The 22,182-nt window shown below is 41.9% G+C and overlaps 1 protein-coding gene and 1 pseudogene across 2 annotated transcripts in view; one reads left to right on the forward strand and one right to left on the reverse strand.

Moving 5' to 3' along the window:
• LOC103290325 (disintegrin and metalloproteinase domain-containing protein 32) overlaps positions 1 to 22,182 on the reverse strand; it is a 105,261-nt gene that overhangs the window by 17,411 nt on the left and 65,668 nt on the right. For both annotated transcript variants that reach the window (XM_008146239.3, XM_054720032.1), the window contains exons 17-18: positions 21,839 to 21,922; positions 317 to 410 (exon numbers count right to left, since the gene is read on the reverse strand). In XM_008146239.3, coding sequence (XP_008144461.3) covers positions 317 to 410; positions 21,839 to 21,922 — 178 coding nt within the window. The remainder of the gene's footprint in view (positions 1 to 316; positions 411 to 21,838; positions 21,923 to 22,182) is intronic.
• Positions 9,321 to 11,463, forward strand: LOC114233270 (DNA-directed RNA polymerase II subunit GRINL1A-like; annotated as a pseudogene).

Below are 22,182 nucleotides of genomic sequence, written 5' to 3' on the forward strand. Positions count from 1 at the left end.
AGCTGAGATCACAGAATCAATTATAAAGGAGGAAATACTGAAAGATAGTCTTAAAGGAGGAAAGTCAATGATATCAATCAATAAAAAAATTTAAAAGATACTCTCAGCTTCAATCATGATATCTGAAAGTTAATATTAGAAAAAGAGAGCAAAATTAAAAAGGCATATTTGGTTTCCGTTTCTTGAAAGAAGCCTATTTGCCTTTCAATTACAAATAGTCATTTCTTCCTAAGTGTCAAACATCTAACTTAGTTTTTGTCATGATAAGCTATTTGAGAATTGTATTAGCTGGATTTGTAAAGAGACAGACACTTGCCTGCTATTTCTCTGTCAGCCTCTCTGGATTTCGTATTGCAGTCTTGACCGCTCCAGCCACTGTCACAATGGCATTCCGACTCAGACGTGCACACCTAGGACCATTTTTTACATGTTAAATGATCATATAAAAATATGTTCTCATAAAAAGTAACATTATCAGATGGATCATCAAGCTTACTTTTGTATTTTTATCTGGTGCAATTATATTTATTATATTTATTATATTTATTTAGAGAGATAAGCCTATAATCAAATGCTTGATTTCTTAGCTTAAATAACATGCACACACAAAGAGACACAGGCATTCACATACACACAGGACATCTAAATAAAGCTATTAATTAAGGCTCACAGTATTTGCATCAAGAAAATTTAACATCTTGAAATGTTCACTGAAATTTTAGTGTGCAATTTCGAAGTCGCATCCTTAAATTCCAATGAAAGATGCTTGCAGTGGTGTGCCGGAGGCCAGCGGGTACCACTTTCCAGAGCTGAATCTCCAAGATCAGGGTCATTGTCATGTGGGAACCTGAAGTATTTGCACTTACAAATGAGGAGTTCACCCTCCCCCAGGAGTGGTTTTTAAACATGTATGAGCATAACACTGCGTAAGCCATTATCTAGTTTTATTTTGTTTGCCTTTATTTGTTTGAATTTTAAGCAAAGGCTTCTGTGTTACAAAAGGGACTCATATACCTAGATATAGCATAACATTAGGAACTGATGGTTTCTGCTATTGATAATTACTATATCATAGCAAACACCTTTATAGCACTTTATACAGATTTACTCATTAAATCCTCACAACAACCCTTTGAACTCTTATCATTCCTACTTTACAGATGAAGACTCTGGGGCATAGATATTTAACTTGCCAAAAGCCACACGGATGGTAAGTTATAGAGCCAGGATTTAAACCCAAGCAGTGGAGTTTCAGAAGCCCTGCCCTTGACTACTGTGCTATGCTACTTCTCAAAGCAATATAAAATATCACTCGGTTTCTAAGATTTCAATTTAAGAACATGAAACTAATTTCACTGTTCCAAGGCTTAGATGTACAGGGAAAAAGTACTGTTCAAGGTATCCAATGCCCCAGCTTCTGTCATATAATCTTCATATTGGAAGAAAGAAAATAAGGAAGGAAAGAAGGAGAGAAAGAAGGAAGGGAGGGAGGGCAGAAAATTATACCTTTAATTAATAGTCAGTACTCCAGCAGAAAGTTTGTCCATAAACTGCTGCAAAAACTTAAATCAGGGATCGCTCCCCATCTGACCTGTGAGCACCCCAAATACCTCAAGTGCTAAACCCATAATTTTTCCCACTTTGTAGCCTACTCCTTCTCTGTACACCTCAGTTGAGCAGCAAGAGCAAGCTCAGTAGACAAGGATTTCCCTCAGAAAATCAAGCCAGGAGAGAGGAAAAAAAATGGCGACGGAATAGAGTCGGGTTTGGAGTCTGTTCCTGGGGCGGAGAGTCGGAGCAGCAGAGGCTCGCAGAGGGAGTGTATGTGGGCAAGCCAAGGGACAGCTAAACTCCAGGAGAAGGCGGGGGAGTGCTGGGCAGTGTTCCTCTGACCACGCAGCACCCACAGGGGCTGGGTCCCCTCTTGGAGCTGCGGGCTTGCCGGGCGCCGTGCCATCTTGCAAGGAAAGGAGGATTTTAGGGGAAACCTGTCTTTCCGCGACAACTGCAAACACTGAACTGCTGGGAGCACCAGACCACCGGTCCCCTATCAGCGCAAACATTTGGATCCAAAGAAACTCTCCACTGCACCACGGAAAGGTCAGATTTTGTCTGAAATAAGCTGCGGTTTCTAATCCCCGCGGTGGGTGAGGGAAGCCCTGGGTGAGGGAAGTGCGGCAGCCGCAGGACCGGCAGGAGCCGGGAGGTCTGTGCCTAGAAAAATCAGCGGCAGTTGGAACTGCCGTGATCCGTGAATGAGGAGGGGGGTCTTCTGAGCTGCTAACAGAAGTGACCTCTTGAAAGCAACTCATTTTAATCTGACGAGGAGGGTCAGACTAAGAATTTTCAAAGGAGTGCAGGCTCCTTAGTCTGGGGCACAGACCCACGGTCCGCACACCTGGGCTCTTTCCGACTCTGATTGCTAAGCCCAATACAGAGGCAAACCCAGGTGGAAACCCTGAAAGACTGCAGGGGGAAGGTGTTTTTTCGGAACCTGGGGCCAGAGCTGCGTGTGACCATCAGAGAGGCAGCTCTGAGGCGCACACCTCTACAAACCGGTAGTGAGTGCCATAGAAGGGGAAAAAAAAAAAAAGAAAAAAGAGCTAGAGAGGCCCGGAAGTCAATTCAGAAACACTGCCACCCAGGGGCTGAAACGCTAATTGTCTCTGGTGTAATCAAAAATAAATACGAGAAATTAAGACAGGGCTGGCTTAAAAAGCAGGACTGGCTTCCAACACTGAGGAGCCCTGGAATGAAGCTGAATTGATATACCGCCCAGACTGGGAAAAAGGCGTACCAAACAGAATAATAGAGGAAGTGAATGACAGCCGCTACTGCACATTTTAGTCTTCCTATTTTTTAATTTTCAATTCTTTTTTCAATTTTTTAAATTTTTTATTCTCATATTTTTTTATTTTCATTTTTTGCATCTTATACTTAAGAAACTAATATTTTTTCTTTTTCCTCACTTGATTTTCACCTTTTTAATTATTACATTTTTATTTCCAATCAGCAATATTATTACTATTATTTTACTTTTTTTTTTTTTAATGTCATTTGATTTTCTCTTTCTTTTATTTTTGGATTAGTGTCCTACATTCGATTTGCATCTTTCCCTTACAATCGCTTTACCCTATCTCAAAGCTAACATTATGCCATCACTCTCCTCCTAACCTTTCCCCCTTGTTCCCCAGTTTATCTTAACCCTTTCTGGCTTTAGATTTTCCCTACTTTTTCAGTTTACTCCCTGCTAAAACTTCACCCTACTTATATATCTAATCCCAACCCCCTGCTCCAAATCCATACAAACCTCTCTCTACGCTACCTTTAAAAAATTATTTTTCTCTCGGGCCTTTTGTTGTTGTTTGCTTGAATGTTGATTAGATTGAATTTTTATGCTTTTTTAGGAGATTGTTTTGATTATTCTTTTTGTTGGTTTGGTTGGTTCTTTTGTTTGCTTTGTTTTTGTTTGTTTTTTACTTTTGTTTTCCCTTGCCTCACTTGAAATTAGCTGCTGTTGCAGTTTGTATTAATCTCCAGGCACGTGTTGCTGGAATTTGCTGGGAATAGTGGTTGTTCTAGTGGAGTTTACTCCCCATATATATAGTTTGTTCCCCTTTTCTCTCTTAGTATCATTCTTGTCTCTCTTACTTTTTTTTTTCTTTTCTTTTTCTTTTCTGTTATTTCTTTTCTTTCTTTCTGCTCTTTTCCCAAGTTCAGATTCACACTCTTTGTTTTTTTTTTTTTTTTTCTTTTTCTTCGTTGTTGTTCTTTCTTTTTACTCTCCCTCTTCCACTCCTATTCCCTAATTTGTCTTTCTCTGGTGGTTACCTTTATTGGAGGTTATTAATATCGTGAATACAATTCTGTTCAGTGCCTTGTCTGTTGTGCCTGGTTGTGTTGTATTTTATACCTTTAAATCAACGCCAGAGAGAGAAATCTATATAACCAGACATCCGGAGAAGAGAGACCATGGGGAGACAAAGAAACAGCCCCCACAGGAAAGAGAAGCAGGCATCACCAGAAAAGGAAGTAAACGATTTAGAGGCAAACAACCTATCAGAGAAAGAATTCAGAGAAATGGTCATAAAGTGGCTGAAAAGGATGGAAGACAAATTCGACAATATGAGTAAGAACCAAGAAGAAATGAAGAAGAACCAAGAAGAAATGAAAAATGACATCGCTGCTGTAAAGAACTCAATAGAAAGCATCAAGAGTAGACTAGATGAAGCAGAGGACCGCATAAGTGAGCTAGAAGACAAGATGGAAAAAAATACCCAATTACAACAGCTTCTAGAAACAAAAATTAGAAAGATGGAGGAGAGCGTAAGGGAACTTCAGGACAATACAAAACAAAACAACATCAGGATAATAGGGGTGCCAGAAGGAAAGGAAACTGAGCAAGGAATAGAAAACCTGTTTGAAGAAATAATAACAGAAAACTTCCCTGATATAGGGAAGAAAAAACCCACACAAATCCAAGAAGCTCACAGAGTTCCAAGCAAAATGAACCCCAAAAGACCGACGCCAAGGCACATTATAGTTAAGTTGGCAAACACCAACGACAAAGTAAGAATCTTACAAGCGGCCAGAGAGAGACAGACAGTTACATACAAAGGAACCCCCATCAGACTAGCAACTGATTTCTCAACAGAAACTCATCAGGCCAGAAGGGAATGGAATGAAATATACCAAGTCATGCAAAGGAAGGGTCTAAATCCAAGAATACTGTACCCAGCAAGGCTATCAATCAAAATTGAAGGTGAAATCAGGAGCTTCAGAGACAAAAAAGGACTAAGGGAGTTTATCACCACCAAACCAGCAATGAAAGAAATGCTAAAGGGACTGCTGTAAAAAAAAAAAAGAAAGAAATAGGAAGCAAAGAAGGTACACAGGGGTATAGAATAAAAATGGCGTCAAATAAGTACCTATCAATAATAACTTTAAATGTAAATGGATTGAATGCCCCAATCAAAAGACACAGGGTAACAGACTGGATAAGAAAACAAAACCCAGATATCTGCTGTCTACAGGAAACCCACCTCAAAAAAAAGGATGCATACAGACTGAGAGTAAAGGGATGGAAAAAGGTTTTCCAGGCAAATGGAAATGAAAAAAAAGCTGGGGTTGCAATACTTATATGTGACAAATTAGATCTCAAAGTGAAGGACATAACAAGAGATAATGAAGGCCACTTCATAATACTAAAGGGAGAAATCCAACAAGAAGAAATAACTCTGGTAAACATATATGCACCCAATACAGGAGCACCAAGATACATTAAAAAACTCCTGGAAGATATCAAAGGAGAGATTGACAGTAATACAATCATAGTAGGAGACTTCAATACCCCACTATCACCATTGGACAAATCCTCTACACAAAAAATCAGCAAAGAAACATCAATCCTAAATGACTCACTAGAACAGATGGAATTAATCGACATCTTCAGAACATTTCACCCCAAAGCCACAGAATATACATTCTTCTCAAGTGCACATGGGTCATTTTCAAAGATAGACCATATGTTAGGACATAGGCAAAGTCTCTCCAAATTCAAGAAGATAGAAATCATATCAAGTATCTTCTCAGATCACAGTGGCATAAAACTGGAAATTAACTACAATAAAAACAACCCAAAGAAATCAAACACTTGGAGACTAAACAGCATGTTATTAAACCATGACTGGGTTACCAAAGACATCAAGGAAGAAATAAAAAACATCATGGCAACAAACGACAATGAAAACACAACAATCCAAAATCTATGGGACACAATGAAAGCAGTCCTGAGAGGGAAGTTCATAGCTCTACAAGCCTACTTCAAAAAACAAGAAACAATGGTAATAAATTACCTAACCCAACAACTCAAAGAGTTAGAGAGAGAGCAACAAGATAAGCCCAGTGTAAGCAGAAGGAAAGAAATAATAAAGATCAGAGCGGAGATAAACGACATAGAGACCAAAGAAACAATACAAAAGATCAACAAAACCAAGAGCTGGTTCTTTGAAAGGATAAACAAGATTGATGGACCTCTAGCCAGGCTCACCAAGAAGCAAAGAGAGAGGACCCAAATAAACAAAATCAGAAATGAAAGAGGTGAAATAACAACAGACCCTGACGAAATACAAAGGATTGTTACAAAATACTACGAACAACTCTATTCCAACAAACTGGACAACCTAGAGGAAATCGACATATTCCTAGAAAAATACAACCTTCCAAAACTCAATCAGGAAGATTCTAAACAGCTCAACATGCCAGTAACTATGGAAGAAATTGAAGCAGTCATCAAAAAGCTTCCGGCAAACAAAAGCCCGGGGCCTGATGGCTTCACAGGAGAGTTTTATCAAACTTTCAAGGAAGAACTAAAACCTATCCTCCTCAGACTATTCCAAAAAATTCAAGAGGAAGGAACACTTCCAGGCTCCTTCTATGAAGCCAGCATCACCCTAATACCAAAACCAGATAAAGACAACTCAATGAAAGAGAATTACAGGCCAATATCCCTCATGAACATTGATGCTAAAATCCTCAACAAAATTCTAGCAAATCGGCTCCAGCAGTACATCAGAAAGATCATACACCATGACCAAGTAGGATTTATTCCAGGAATGCAAGGATGGTACAATATCCGCAAATCAATAAACGTGATACATCACATAAACAAATTGAGAGATAAAAATCACATAGTCATATCAATAGATGCAGAAAAAGCATTTGACAAAATCCAACACCCTTTCTTGATAAAAACTCTCAACAAGGTGGGAATAGAAGGCTCATACCTCAACATAATAAAAGCTATTTATGATAAACCCACAGCAAACATCATACTCAATGGGCAAAAACTAAAACCATTTCCCCTAAGAACAGGAACAAGACAGGGATGCCCACTCTCACCACTCCTGTTTGACATAGTACTGGAAGTATTAGCTATCGCAATTAGGCAAGAAGAAGAAATAAGAGGCATCCAAATTGGAAAAGAAGAAGTGAAGCTGTCCTTATTTGCAGATGACATGATATTGTACATAAAAAACCCAAAAGATTCCATCAAAAAACTAATAGACTTAATAAATGAATTCGGCAATGTAGCGGGATACAAAATTAACGCCAAGAAATCTATGGCTTTTCTATACACCAATAATGAACTTACAGAAAGAGAGACTAAAAAAGCAATCCCATTTACCATCGCACCAAAAAAATTAAGATACCTAGGAATAAACTTAACTAAGGAGGTAAAAGACCTATACGCAGAAAACTACAGGACACTGAAAAAAGAGATAGAGGAAGACGTAAACAGATGGAAGAACATACCATGTTCCTGGATTGGTAGAATCAACATCATTAAAATGTCCATACTACCCAAAGCAATCTACAGATTCAATGCACTCCCCATCAAAATACCAACAGCATATTTCACAGACCTAGAAAGAACTCTCCAAAAATTCATCTGGAATAAAAAAAGACCCCGACTAGCCTCAGCAATCCTCAGAAAGAAGAATAAAGTAGGTGGGATCTCAATACCAGATTTCAAGCTGTATTACAAAGCCACTGTTCTCAAAACAGCCTGGTACTGGCACAAGAACAGACATATTGATCAATGGAACAGAATAGAGAACCCAGATATCGACCCAAACCACTATGCTCAATTAATATTTGACAAAGGAGGCAAGAACATACAATGGAGTCAAGACAGTCTCTTCAATAAATGGTGTTGGGAAAACTGGACAGATACATGCAAAAAAATGAAACTAGATCACCAACTTACACCATACACAAAAATAAACTCAAAATGGATACAGGACTTAAACATAAGACGGGAAACCATAAAAATACTAGAGGAATCTACAGGCAACAAAATCTCAGACATATGCCACAAGAACTTCTTCACTGACACTGCCCCTAGGGCAATGGAAGCTAAAGAGAAAATTAACAAATGGGACTACATCAAAATAAAAAGCTTTTTTACAGCAAAAGAAACCATCAACAAAACAACAAGAAAGCCCACTGCATGGGAAAACATATTTGCAAATGCTATCACTGATAAAGGTTTAATCTCCAACATCTACAGGCAGCTTATGCAACTTAATAAGAGGAAGATAAATGATCCAATAAAAAAATGGGCAACAGACCTAAACAGAATATTTTCAAAAGAAGACAGAAGGAAGGCCAAGAGACACATGAAAACATGTTCAAAGTCACTTATTATCCGAGAGATGCAAATCAAAACAACAATGAGGTACCATCTCACACCTGTCAGAATGGCTATCATCAACAAATCAACAAACAACAAGTGTTGGCGAGGATGCGGAGAAAAAGGAACCCTCGTGCACTGCTGGTGGGAATGCAGACTGGTGCAGCCACTGTGGAGAACAGTATGGAGTTTCCTCAAAAAACTGAAAATGGAACTCCCATTTGACCCAGTAATCCCACTCCTGGGAATATATCCGAAGAAACTAGAAACACCAATCAGAAAGGATATATGCACCACTATGTTCATAGCAGCACAATTTACAATAGCTAAGATTTGGAAACAGCCTAGGTGCCCATCAGCAGATGACTGGATCGGAAAACTGTGGTACATCTACACAATGGAATACTATGCTGCCATAAAAAAGAAGGAATTCTCATCATTTGCAGCAACCTGGATGGAATTGGAGAACATTATGCTAAGTGAAATAAGCCAGTCAATGAAAGAACAATACCACATGATCTCACTCATTTAGGGATAGTAAAGAACATTATAAAGTGGTGAACAAAAAGATAGATACAGAGACAGTAAAGCATCAAACAGACTTTCAAAGTACAGAGGGAAAGTTTGGGAAAGGTGGGGGAGTTATGAAATCAAACGAAGGACTTGTATGCATGCATATAAGCATAAACAATGGACGCAAAACTCTGGGGGGGAGGGCATGTGTGGGTGTGGGGTGGGGGGGTAATGGTAAGATATGTACACATATAATACCTCAATAAAAATATTAAAAAAAAAAAAAAAAAAAAAAAAAAAAAAAAAAAAAAAAAAAAAGAAAATCAAGCCAGGGTACTTGGGCAAGGCAGAAAGCACAAACTTGAGCTGAAGGAAAGAAACAGGTTTTCCACCTTCTGGAAGACAAAAGAGAGGTTTCCAGAAGCCATCTTTGTCAAATTTAAGAAACAGAGAAGACATACAAGCTTAATAATTCTGGCATAGAAGGAGCAAGTGTACCCTACAGTGTTGGAGAAAGACCCAAACATAAGCAAGAGCAATAAAAAAGGTCCCACCTTAAGACAGCTAGTAGAGATTTAAGGAAGTGACTAGTACTTCAAATGTGAAAACAGCAATGCAAAATTCCAAGAAAAATGAAGAATCAAGGAAACAAGTCATCATCAAAATAATATTGCAGGGACCAAACTCAAAAAGATGCAGAAAATTTAGCAATTTCCCTGATAAAAAGTTCAAAAGGCTGGTTTTAGGAACTCTGGGGCTACAAGAAAACACAGACATACAATTCAACAAAATATGGAAATCTTCTGAACAAGATGAAAAATGTAACAGAGATAGAAATCATAAATAAGAACCATAAAGAAATTCTAAAGGTGAAGAATTTAATTAATGATTAGGAAAAAAGTGTAATAGAGAACATCTATAGCAGAATAAACCAATCAAAAGATAGAATTGGTATCTAGATGTTAGGAACCAGGGTAAGAACAAAGAAAGCATATGTGACCTATGGGAAACCATCAAACATATAGATATTAGAATAAATGGAGCACTAGAAAGAGAACATAGAAAAAAGGGGAGCAGAGAGTCTATTTAAAGAAATAGCTGAGACTTCCCAAACCTGGGGAGAGACTTGGACATCCAAACTCACAAAACCAAAAGATCACCCCATTATCTCAATGCAAAATGGCCTTATCTAAGACATATTATAATATACTCATAGATATTAAAGACAAAGAGGAAATTCTAAAAAATAGCAAAAGACAAAACAATTGTCATCTATAAAGCCACCTCCCAAAGGCCAGGAAAGAGTGAAATTTCATATTCGAAGTGTTGAAAGAAAAAAAAAAAAAGTCAGCCAAGAATTCTCTATCCAGCAAACTCATCCTTCAGAAATGAAGGAGAAATAGGAACTTTCCCAGACAAACAAAAGCTGAGGAAATTTGTGAATTAACCACTTGACAGAATACAAGTTAAAAGATTAAAAACAAATTATAGCTATTGTAATTTGCTAACAAAATTCACAAATATGAAAAGAGGTAAATTGTGACACCAAAAACCAAAAAGGGGCAGTCCTTCTGGCAGAAGGGCAACTCCTGCTAGTGCCGCAGAGTCCCCGCCACCACCGCTGCTGCAGCCAGGGCTGCCAGGAAGCCAGTGCCCACCGTCTCCCCAGCCTCAGGCCCCCAGGTCTGTCCTCACTGCCCTGCAGCTTCGAGCCCCACGCTCCCGAGGACTTGGGGCAGCCGAGTTTGGTGGAGCTGAGGGAAGTGTCCAAGGGCCAGGAGAGATTTTTGCACCATAAAAATTTCATTTGCTGATTGCCCGGCAAGGATAAAAAGATCTTTGACTCTGTTGCCAAACTGAAAGCTGCCATTGCAGAAGGTGAAGAAATAGAGGGGGAAAAACTGAACTGTTTCCCCTGCTGGTTCAGACTGTTACCCAACACAAAAAGCAACTGCTGTTGATGTGGACACAAATAGGGCCCAGAATTCTGACCAGATGCTTGATACCTCCTCACCAGTTCCTGGCTGTTCTGCAGATCACTTCCCATCATCTAAAACCACCTCACAACAACAGGGTTTTGTACATTCTTGTCACAGAGATCATGAAGAGGCTCCCCAGGTTGGGTACAAAGTGAACAAGTGCCCAGCTTCCAGCAGCAGAGCCCCTGTGCCTTCCTCACCCGAAGCCAGTGAGTGTCTCCCTCAGCATCGGGTGTCAGGTCAACCAGGAGGTAATTCCACCAGCTCCAGCTCCTGTTTATTGATAGGACACAAAGGACCACAACTGCAGACCCGGATGAACACCCCTCAGAAGAAAACAAGAGGACTGGGAACTTCACAGGCCTTCGTAGTGGGACACAGAAGAAGCCTCATTACATGGAAGCGCTAGGCATGTGAGCCAAAAACTCAGCGCCCCCACCACGTAAACTTAAAACCCACGACAGAATGATTCATCTGGGCGTCAGCAAAGAAGAGGGTCTCCTGTTTCCTCAGAGGAAAGGCTGCACAGGGATAAACAGCGCCTCGCTGACAGCCCAGCAGCTGGGCTTCTACCACTGCACTATGTACCTACACAGCTGCAGGTCAGCAACAGCAGAAACGGCCGTGAGGAGATGCACGCCAAGCTTGCAGCACATGAATTAGCAAAAAGACTGAATGTTAAAATGCAGAGCTATAATCCAGAAGGAGAGGCTTCAAGGAAATACCCAAAAGTAAAGGGATGAAGATGATGATCAGTCCTCTGATGGTGAATTCTGAAGATGGGCATTGGGATACTCTCTTGACTCTCTGCCTGTTGAGATGTAACTTTCTTACATCAGACTTTCTAACAAGTATCAAGCTCGGTGTCAGACGTTGAGGGAAATAATTTTATAAAGTTACACAATGGTAGCTATAAAAATAGTGTTTCAGCAGATAACATTTTTTTATTAATAGAATGTGCAATTTTTTATTTCATTTGCCTTGCTTTAAATTTTTTTATTTTTAAAGTAGTTAACTTTATTGTTTATTTTTAAATTGAGTTTATTGTGGTGAAATTGGTTAATAAAGTTACGTGTCAGGTATACAATTCTATAATACATCCTCTGTATATTGTGTTGTGTGTTCACCATCCCGAGTCAAGTCTCCTTCCATCACCACTTATCCCCACTTTAGACTCTCCAATCTCCCCTCACCCTCTTTCCCCTCAGGTGATCATCATGCTGTTGTCTGTGTCTATGAACTGTTTTCATTTGTTTCTTTGTTCAATCCCTTATTTTATTAAGCACACATTCTTGCAATATTAGTATTACATGAAAATAAAAGGAACATGTTAGAAATGGATATACCTCCAGGAAAATCTTATATTGCTAATTACTTGTCCACCAGCTATGAGGCATTTTCATTATCATAGTAAATTACATTATATATATATATATATATATATATATATATATATATATAATATATATATATAAAGAGGTAATATGCTAATTTGTCCTAATGGTGTCCCAGTCACAACTGGTCAACAGGCAGGAGCTGCTGGGTGGGGATGGGGGTGGGGACTTCTGCCCCCAGCGGAGGCATGTGCAGGCCTGTCCAGCGCTATCAATGCTGCCTGAATGCATCCCCGCCCAGCGCTGAGGTGAAGCTGCCTTTCAGACTCTAACTTCAGACACCGAAGATCAAACTGTACTCCCCAAATGCTTTTTCTTGGATGGTCCAGGTGGTAGGGGAAAAACATATCTTTATAAAGTTTTAATACATTGTATTAGAGGTCGTGGTGGTACTATTTTACCCACAGCATCTACAGAAATTGCTGCAAATTTATATCTTGGTAGAAGAACCTTTCATTCCCAATATAAATTACCAATTCCATTAAATGAAACTTCAATTTCTATGCTCGATATAAACAGTGAAGTTGCTAAAACCATTAAAAAGGCCAAACTTTTCATTTCTGATGAATGCACTATGGCATCCAGTCATGCTATAAATGCCATAGACAGATTACTAAGAGAAATTATGAATCTGAATGTTGCATTTGAAGGAAAGTTCTCAGAGGGGTTTTCAACAGTGTCTCAGTATTATACTGCATGATATGTGATCAGCAGCCATAGTACAAATGAGGTTAAAGTACTGTAATGTTTGGGGATGTTTCAGAAAGCTGTCTCTTAAAATAAGTAAGAGATCAGAGAATTCTGCTTATAGTGAATGGTTAGTAAAACTTGGAGATGGCAAACTTGATAGCAGTTTTCATTTAGGAATGGATGAAGAACATATTGTGTTCATGGATTGGTAGAATCAACATCATCAAAATGTCCATACTACCCAAAGCAATCTATAAATTCAATGCACTCCCCATTAAAATACCAACAGAATATTTCACAGACCTTGAAAGAACTCTCCAAAAATTCATCTGGAATAAAAAAAAGACCCCGAATAGCCACAGCAATCCTGAGAAAGAAGAATAAAGTAGGAGGGATCTCAATACCAGATTTCAAGCTGTATTACAAAGCCACTGTTCTCAAAACAGCATGGTACTGGCACAAGAACAGACATATAGATCAATGGAACAGAATAGAGAATCCAGATGTTGACCCAAACCACTATGCTCAATTAATATTTGACAAAGGATGCATGAACATACAATGGAGTCAAGACAGTCTCTTCAATAAATGGTGTTGGGAAAATTGGACAGATATATGCAAAAAAATGAAACTAGACCACCAACTTACACCATACACAAAAATAAACACAAAAAAAGATCAAGGACTTAAACATAAGACGGGAAACCATAAAAATACTAGAGGAATCCATAGGCAGCAAAATCTCAGACGTATGCCAAAGCAATTTCTTCACTGATACTGCTCCTAGGGCAATGGAAAATAAAGAGAAAATAAACAAATGGGACTATCAAAATAAAAAGCTTTTGCACATCAACGGAAACCATCAATAAAAAACAAGAAAGCCCACCGCATGGGAGAACATATTTGCCAATGATATCAACGATAACGGTTTAATCTCCAACATTTACAGGGAATTCATACAACTTAACAAAAGGAAGATAAACAACCCAATCAAAAAATGGAAAACTGACCTAAATAGATACTTTTCTAAAGAAGATAGAAGGAAGGCCAAGAGACATATGAAAACATGCTCAAAGTCACTAATCATCCAAGAGATGCAAATCAAAATGACAATGAAGTACCATCTCATACCTGTCAGAATGGCTATCATCAACAAATCAACAAATGACAAGTGCTGGCGAGGATGTGGAGAAAAAGGAACCCTAGTGCACTGCTGGTGGGAATGCAGACTGGTGCAGCCACTGTGGAGAACAGTATGGAGTTTCCTCAAAAAACTAAAAATGGAACTCCCATTTTATCCAGTGATCCCACTTTTAGGATATATCCCAAGAAACTAGAAACACCAATCAGAAAGGATATATGCACCCCTGTGTTCATAGCAGCACAATTCACCATAGCTAAGATTTGGAAACAGCATAAGTGCCCATCAGCAGATGAGTGGATTAAAAAATTGTGGTACATCTACACAATGGAATACTATGCTGCAGTAAAAAAGGAGTTCTTACCATTTGCAACAACATGGATGGAGCTGGAGAGCATTATGCTAAGTGAAATAAGCCAAGCAGAGAAAGATAAATTTCCCATGATCTCAGTCATTTATGCAATATAATGAACAACATAAACTGATGAACAAAAACCAATCCAGAGACAGAGAAACATCGATCAGAATGTCAAACCTCAGGGAAGGTAGGGGACGGTGGGGATAAGGGGGAGATATCAACCAAAGGACTTATATGCATGCATATAAGCCTAATCAATGGACACAAACAACAGGGGGGTGAGGGGTAATGGGGGAATAAGGACACATATGTAATACCTTAATCAATAAAGAAATTAAAAAAAAGAAATCCCCTGTGAAATGATTTATAATAGATCTATCATTGAAGCTACCTTTGGAAATAGTATATCTATAGATAATATTAAAAATACATCTAAACATGCAATTCTTTGTCCAAAAAATGAGCACATTCAAAAATTAAATGAAGAAATTTTGGATATACTCGATGGAGATTTTCACACATATTTGAGTGATGATTCCATTGATTCAACAGATGATGCTGAAAAGGAAAATTTTCCCAGCAAATTTCTTAATAGTATTACTCTTTCGAGAATGCCATTGTAAATTAAAATTGAAAGTGTGTGCAATCATCATGCTACTGAGAAATCTTAGTAGTAAATGGGTCTTTGTAATGGTACTAGATTTATTATCAAAAGATTTCAACCTAACATTATCAAAGCGGAAGTATTAACAGGATCTGCAGAGGAAGAGGTTGTTCTGATTCCAAGAATTGATTTGTCCCCATCTGACACTGGCCTCCCATTTAAATTAATTCCATGACAGTTTCCCGTGATGCCAGCATTTGCAATGACTATTAATAAATCACAAGGACAAACTCTAGACAGAGTAGGAATATTCCTACCTGAACCTATTTTCGCACATGGTCAGTTATATGTTGCTTTCTCTCGAGTTCGAAGAGCATGAGATATTACAGTTAAAGTTGGAAATACTTCATCACAAGGGAAATTCATCAAGCACTCTGAAAGTGTTTTCACTCTTAATGTGGTGTACAGGAAGATATCAGAATAAGTTTAATCACTTTATCAGTCATTGTTTGCATCACTGTTGTTTTTATATCATGTTTTTATTATTTTCACATCACATTTTTGTTGTGTTTATATCATGTCTTCATTGTTGTTATGTCATTTATTATTGTTTATTAATGAACTAGATGCCCGGTGCACGAAATTCATGCACGGGGGGGCGGGGAGGGCTGTCCCTCAGCCCAGCCTGCACCCTCTCCAATCTGGGACCCCTCGAAGGATGTCCGACTGCATGTTTAGACCCAATCCTGGTGGGATCAGGCCTACAGGGGCAGTCGGACATCCCTCTCACAATCCAGGACTTCTGGCTCCCAACTGCTCGCTTGCCTGCCTTCCTGATTGCCCCTAACTGCTTCTGCCTACCAGCCTGATCACCCCCTAATCACTCCCCTGCCAGCCTGATTAATGCCTAACTGTCTCCCTGCCAGCCTGTTTGCCCCCAATTTCCCTCCTCTGCCAGCCTGGTCATCCCTAACTTCCCTCCCCTGCAGGCTTGATCACCCCCAACTGCCCTCCCTTGCAGGCCTGGTCCCTCCCAACTGCCCTCCCCTGCTGGCCATCTTGTGGTAGCCATCTTGTGTCCACATGGGGGCAAGATCTTTGACCACATGGGGGCAGCCATCTTGTGTATTTGAGTGATGGTCAATCTGCATATTACTCTTTTATTAGATAGGATAGAGGCCTGGTGCATGGGTGGGGGCCAGCTGGTTTGCACTGAAGGGTGTCCCGGATCAGGGTGGGGAGGGTTCCCTTGGGCCATGGGGAGGCCTGGGCGAGAGGCCTGTGGTGGTTTCAGGCCAGCCACGTCCCCTGGCAACCCAAGTGGAGGCCCTGGTATGTGGGGTTTATTTATCTTCTACAATTGAAACTTTGTAGCCTGGAGTGGAGCCAAGCTTTCTGCTCGCTCCATGGTGACAGCCATTTCTGTTGGAATTTATTTATCTTCTATAATTGAAACTTTGTAGCCTTGAGTGGAGGCCTTGGACGGCCAGGGTGTGCAGAAAGCTTGGCTTCCTCCATCGCCAGAGAAACCCAAGCCTCCCTCCTGTTCTCTCTGTGGCTGCAGCCATCTTGGTTGGGTCAATTTGCATACCCACTTCTTATTGGCTTGTGGGCATGGCTTGTGGGCATAGCAGAGTGGTTAATTTGCATATTATTTTTATTAGATAGGATTTATATATTATTTTCATATACATTTTATTAATTTCCTTTCATCTCTTGACACTTCAGCGATATTAAAATATTTCCTCTAATTAACTCCCTTTTAATTTGTATGAATTTCATGCACCAGGCCACTAGTCATATAATTATCTGTAACTATAATATCACTAGAGGCCCGATGCATGAAATTCGTGCACGGGGGGGGGGTGTCCCTCAGCCCAGCCTGCACCCTCTCCAATCTGGGACCCCTCGAGGGATGTCCAACTGCCCATTTAGGCCTGATCCCACAGTGCCATATCTCCCAAGCCCACCATGTTCCACACCACCCCCTGGTAGTCAGCGCATGTCATAGTGAGCAGTCGAGCTCCTGGTCAACCACCAAGGGGACAATTTGCATATTAGGCTTTATTATACAGGATGTTTTATGTAAACTCATGGTAGTAACCAGGAAACAAAAAGCTATAGTAGATTCACAAGAGTTAAAGAGAGGGGAATCAAAGTATGCCACCACAGAAAATCATCAGTTCACAAAGGTAGACAGAAAGAAAGGGGGAAAAGAACAAGGGAACTAAAAAACAGCCAGAAAGCAATTAAAGACATGGCATTAGTCCTTACATGTTAATAGTATTAATGATATTAATTAACCAATCAAAACACAGAGTGGATGAATAAAGTAACTGCATAAAAAAATAAGACCTGCCCTAGCAGGTTTGGCTCAGTGGATAGACCATTGGCCTGTGGACCGAAGGGTCCTGGGTTTGATTTTGGTCAAGGGCACATGTCTGGATTGAGGGCTTGATCCCCAATAGGAGATGTGCAGGAGGCAGTCAATCAGTGATACTCTCTCATCACTCATGTTTCTATCTCTCTCTCCCTCTCCCTTCCTCTCGGAAATAAAAATATTTTTTTTTTAAAAAGCAAGACCTAACTAAATTCTGCCTTCAAGGGATTGACTTCAGTTTTAAGAACACACATAGGGTCAATATAGAGATTAAAATATATTCCATGAAAGCAGAAACTAAAAGAAAGATGGGCTAGCTATCTATCTACACTAATAAAAGAGAAACATGCAAATGACCATCACTCCGCTGCACTACCAATCAGGAGTGAGTATGCAAATTAACCCAACAAAGTTGGCGACGCCCATAGCGGCCAGGCAATGCTGGAGCTGCTGGGGGCCAGATCAGAGACACAACCCACAGGCCTGGCACCCAGCAGCCCCAAGCCCTGCGGTGGAGGCACTGGGGTTGCTGGGGGAGGTGGGGGGGGGGGGGGAGACGGGCAGCTTAGACACAAACCTGCAAGAAACCTGTGGAAAGGGAGATAAACTATCATAACTTTATCTCTCTTTCCACAAGATGAGAACATTGACCCTGGTTTATTTAGTGATGTGGCCCACACCTTCTACAAGCACAGGGTATGTTATGACCACTCCCAGGAAGGTCTGGTCAGAATACCATCTCCAGGGAATAATGTTACTGTGGCAAATCATCTAAGAGAGGAAACAAGCTTCTGTTGGGTTTATTATGAAGGTCAGATAACATGCCACCCCAACATATGCTGTGTTGTTATATTGATGATCTTGAGCTGTGGATGCTTGAAAAACAGCAAATGCATGCAGAGGCTTTCACTGAAGTCTCCTGATCTGCCTAAAATGGGACCCCCCAAAAGGAGCTTAAATGTCATAGGTCCCCTTGACTGGAGAAGTGTCATCAGGCAGAGAAGACTGACTCCTGTCACAGGACAGCAGAGTAGAAGTCGACATCACACCCAAACTTTGTTACAAACTTTTTCCCCCACCCCCATTCATCTTTCCTAAAAATCAATTACTCTCCACTAAGAGGCCTACATCTCCCGTCCCCTTTCCCTAGGAAAAGGGTATTTAAATCTGCATTCTAAGCCACCTTGGGGAGTTACTCATTTTTCCCTGGGATCTCCCACATATACACGAGGTACACATGTTAATGAACTGTTGTTTGTCTCTTGGTCATCTGTTTTTCATTACAAGGGCCTCCACTAAGAACTCAGAAAGGTAGAGGAAAACTATTTTTCCTCCTCCATAATTCTATCTCAGGAAATCAAGTCCCTAGCTGAACACTGAGGTTGGTTCAAGTACCAAGCAGTTCCGGCTGACGGGAGGGAAGCTTCTAGAGATAAGTCAATGATATTGGCATCAATATGGGATGGAGGGCACATGCATGGTTGCTGGTGGGAGTTTAAAGTAGTTCAACATTTTTGGAGGATGATTTGGCAAATTCAATAGAAATGTTCAAGGTATGCCCTAACTGGTTTGGCTCAGTGGATAGAGTGTCAGCCTGCGGACTGAAGGGTCTCAGGTTCAATTCCAGTTAAGGGCATGTACCTTAGTTGCGGGCACATCCTCTGTAGGGTGTGTGCAGGAGGCAGCTGATCGATGTTTCTAACTCTCTATTCCTCTCCCTTCCTCTCTGTAAAAAATCAATAAAATATATATTTTTTTAAAAAAAAAAAAGAAATGTTCAAGGTACATCCGAGAGTCTTCTTCTAAGAATCACATCTGCTGAGATAAAGCACAAGTGCATAAGCCCTGGTCAGAACTCAGGATGCTACTGCGGGATCCCCTTCCACGATAGGAAAACTTGGGAACAACCTGCATTTTTAGGACAAGGTGGCATCTATACTAATAAAAGGGTAATATGCTAATTAGACTGATCATCTTCCGGACGTCCTTCCGAACAAAGCTATGTTGGCAGACCCAAGGCAGAGGAGGTTAGAGGTGATCAGGCAGGCAGAGAGGAGCAGTTAGGGGGATCAGCCAGCAGGGGAGAGCAGTTAGGGCAGAGACTATCAGGGGAGAGCAGTTAGGGGGATCAGACAGGCAGGCAGGTGAGCAGTTAGGAGCCAGAGGTCCTGAGGGGTTCCAGATTGGAGAGAGTGCAGGCCCAGCTGAGGGGACCCTCTTCCCATGCACGAATTTTGTGCACTGGGCCTCTAGTATATATATAAAAAGCCAGTGACTGCAATGAATGGAACGACTGATGACTGGTCACTATGACGCCCACTGTGGCCAGCGTACCGGCCTGATCAAGGGGTGGGGCCCGCTGGTCAACCTCCTGCGGTCCCTGGGCCAGACTGCCCCTGATCAGACTCTCCCATCCCAATCAAGGTGTGGCCAGCCAGCCAAATGTCCCCCATACACCCCTGCCCACCCCCAATCATCCAGCCCCGTCCCTGATCAGCCTGCCCCACCACAATAGGTCCACAGCCCCTCCCCCATCTGGCCTCACCCCTGGTAGCACCCCACCCCAATAGGGGGCCAATCCCCTACAGCCCCACTCCCAGCAGGCCCCTCCCCCAATGCGCCCCCACCAGCCTGATCGGCCTGTAGCCCATCTCCCTGGTCTGCCCCACTCCTGATTGCCTTTCCCACCCTAATAGAGGGCAGGGCCGGCCAGCCAACCTCCTGCAGCCCCTGCCCCTGCCCAGTCCCACCCCAGATCGGCCCCCCAACCCTAATCATGGGCAGGACCAGCAGGCCAACCACCCATGGCCCCTCCCCCAGGCCACTAGCCCCCAATTGGCCCTCAACCCCAATCAGTGGTGGGGTCCACCAGCCAATCACCCATGGGCTCTCCCACCAGCTGGCCTGGCCCTGATCAGGCCTCAATCGGGGTGTGCCAGCCAACCAACCTCCCACCATCTCCTCCTCCTGACAGGCCCAGCCGCGATCTGCCCCAATTGGGGCTGGGATGGCTGGATCCCACCCATGCACAAATTAGTGCACTAGGCCACCTATATAGTAAAGAGTTAATATGCTAATTAGAGCAAACGGCAGAACAACCATCCGGACGACCTTCCAGACAAAGCTGGGGCTGCGAGGGCCAACCCCCTTGCACGAATTTCATGCATCGGGCCTCTAGTCCTTATATAAGACAAATAGACTTTAATCCAAAATAGTAAAAGGATAAAACAAAGGTCATTATATAATGACTAGAGGCCCGGTACACGAAATTTGTACACAGGGGGGTGTCCCTCAGCCCAGCCTGCACCCTCTCTAATCTGGGACCCCTCGAGGGATGTCCAACTGCCCACTGGGATCAGGCCTAAACGGGCAGTCAGACATCCCTCTCACAATCCAGGACTGCTGGCTCCTAACTGCTCGCCTGCCTGCCTTCCTGATTGCCCCTAACCGCTTCTGCCTGCCAGCCTGATCACCTCCTATCCACTCCCCTGCCAGCCTGATTGATGCCTCACTGCTTCCCTGCCAGCCTGTTTGCCCCTAACTGCCCTCCCCTGCAGGCCTGGTCCCCCCCCCCCAACTGCTCTCCCCTGCAGGCCTGAGTCCCTCCCAACTGCCCTCCCCTGAAGGCCTGGTCGCTCCCAACTTCCCTCCTCTGCTGGCCTGGTCGCCCCTAACTTCCTTCCCCTGCAACCTTGATCACCCCCAACTGCCCTCTCTTGCAGGCCTGGTCCCTCCCAACTGCCCTACCCTGTTGGCCTGATTACCCACAACTGCCCTCCCCTGCAGGCCTGGTCCCTCCCAACTCTCCTCCCCTGCCGGCCATCTTGAGGTGGCCATCTTGTGTCCACATGGGGGCAGGATCTTTGACCACATGGGGGCAGCCATCTTGTATGTTGGAGTGATGGTCAATCTGCATATTACTCTTTTATTAGATAGGATAGAGGCCTGGTGCACGGGTGGGGGCCAGCTGGTTTGCCCTGAAGGATGTCCCGGATCAGGGTGGGGGTTCCCTTGGGGTGAGGGGCCTGTGGTGGTTTGCAGGCAGGCCACACCCCCTGGTGACACAAGCGGGATTTATTTATCTTCTACAATTGAAACTTTGTAGCCTGGAGCGGAGCCAAGCCTTCTGCTTGCTCCATGGTGGCAACCATTTCTGACAAAAAATCATAAGGAAACGTGGTGATGAGACTAACTGAACTAGGTATGTAACTAAACCCAGATAAGGCCCCCGGGATATGTAACTGAATCCAGTTAGGGCCTCTGTATTAACTTCTAAAATTCTGATGGGCTCATACAGAAAAATACTTCTCTTGTGACTGCCCAAGACAAGCCTATAAGTTTTCTTGGTGATTAAACTTGCCACCTACCAATTGGAATGGTCTGCCTTTTTCTTCAGTCTCCCCCTGCCTTCCACATATGGGGGCCAGTTTCAGGTTATACACATGAAGCTTGGCAGGAGGTTGCCACCCAACACTAACATGTAGTAGGAACCCAATAATTGTTGAATAAATTAATTAGCGATGCTGAAAAGTGTCCAAGATTAATGTGATTTGGGGAAACATGTATCAATCATGTGCTTACTTACTCCATGTCCACTGCATTTTGCTGAACAATTAAGGGACTGCAACTTGAGAAACCTCGATTCTACACATTCACGATTTATACAAACCTAATGAAAAAAATTTCCATGTCAGAGAAGTTCAGCTATCTTCACATTTTAATCAGTAATTTTATAACATAAGATCATAACCATTCACTGCAACAAATATCCATTAAGTACTGTGTTTGCTGTACCCCACAAATTTTTATGTTTCATTTTCAATTAATTCAAAATATTTTTCAATTTTTCTTGAGATTCCTCCTTTCAGAATGTGTTGCTTAATGTCTAAGTATTGTGAGATTTTTCACGTAACTCCAATGTAAACTATA

Source organism: Eptesicus fuscus, chromosome 8 (assembly GCF_027574615.1).
Source record: "Eptesicus fuscus isolate TK198812 chromosome 8, DD_ASM_mEF_20220401, whole genome shotgun sequence".
NCBI classification, from domain to species: Eukaryota; Metazoa; Chordata; class Mammalia; order Chiroptera; family Vespertilionidae; genus Eptesicus; species Eptesicus fuscus.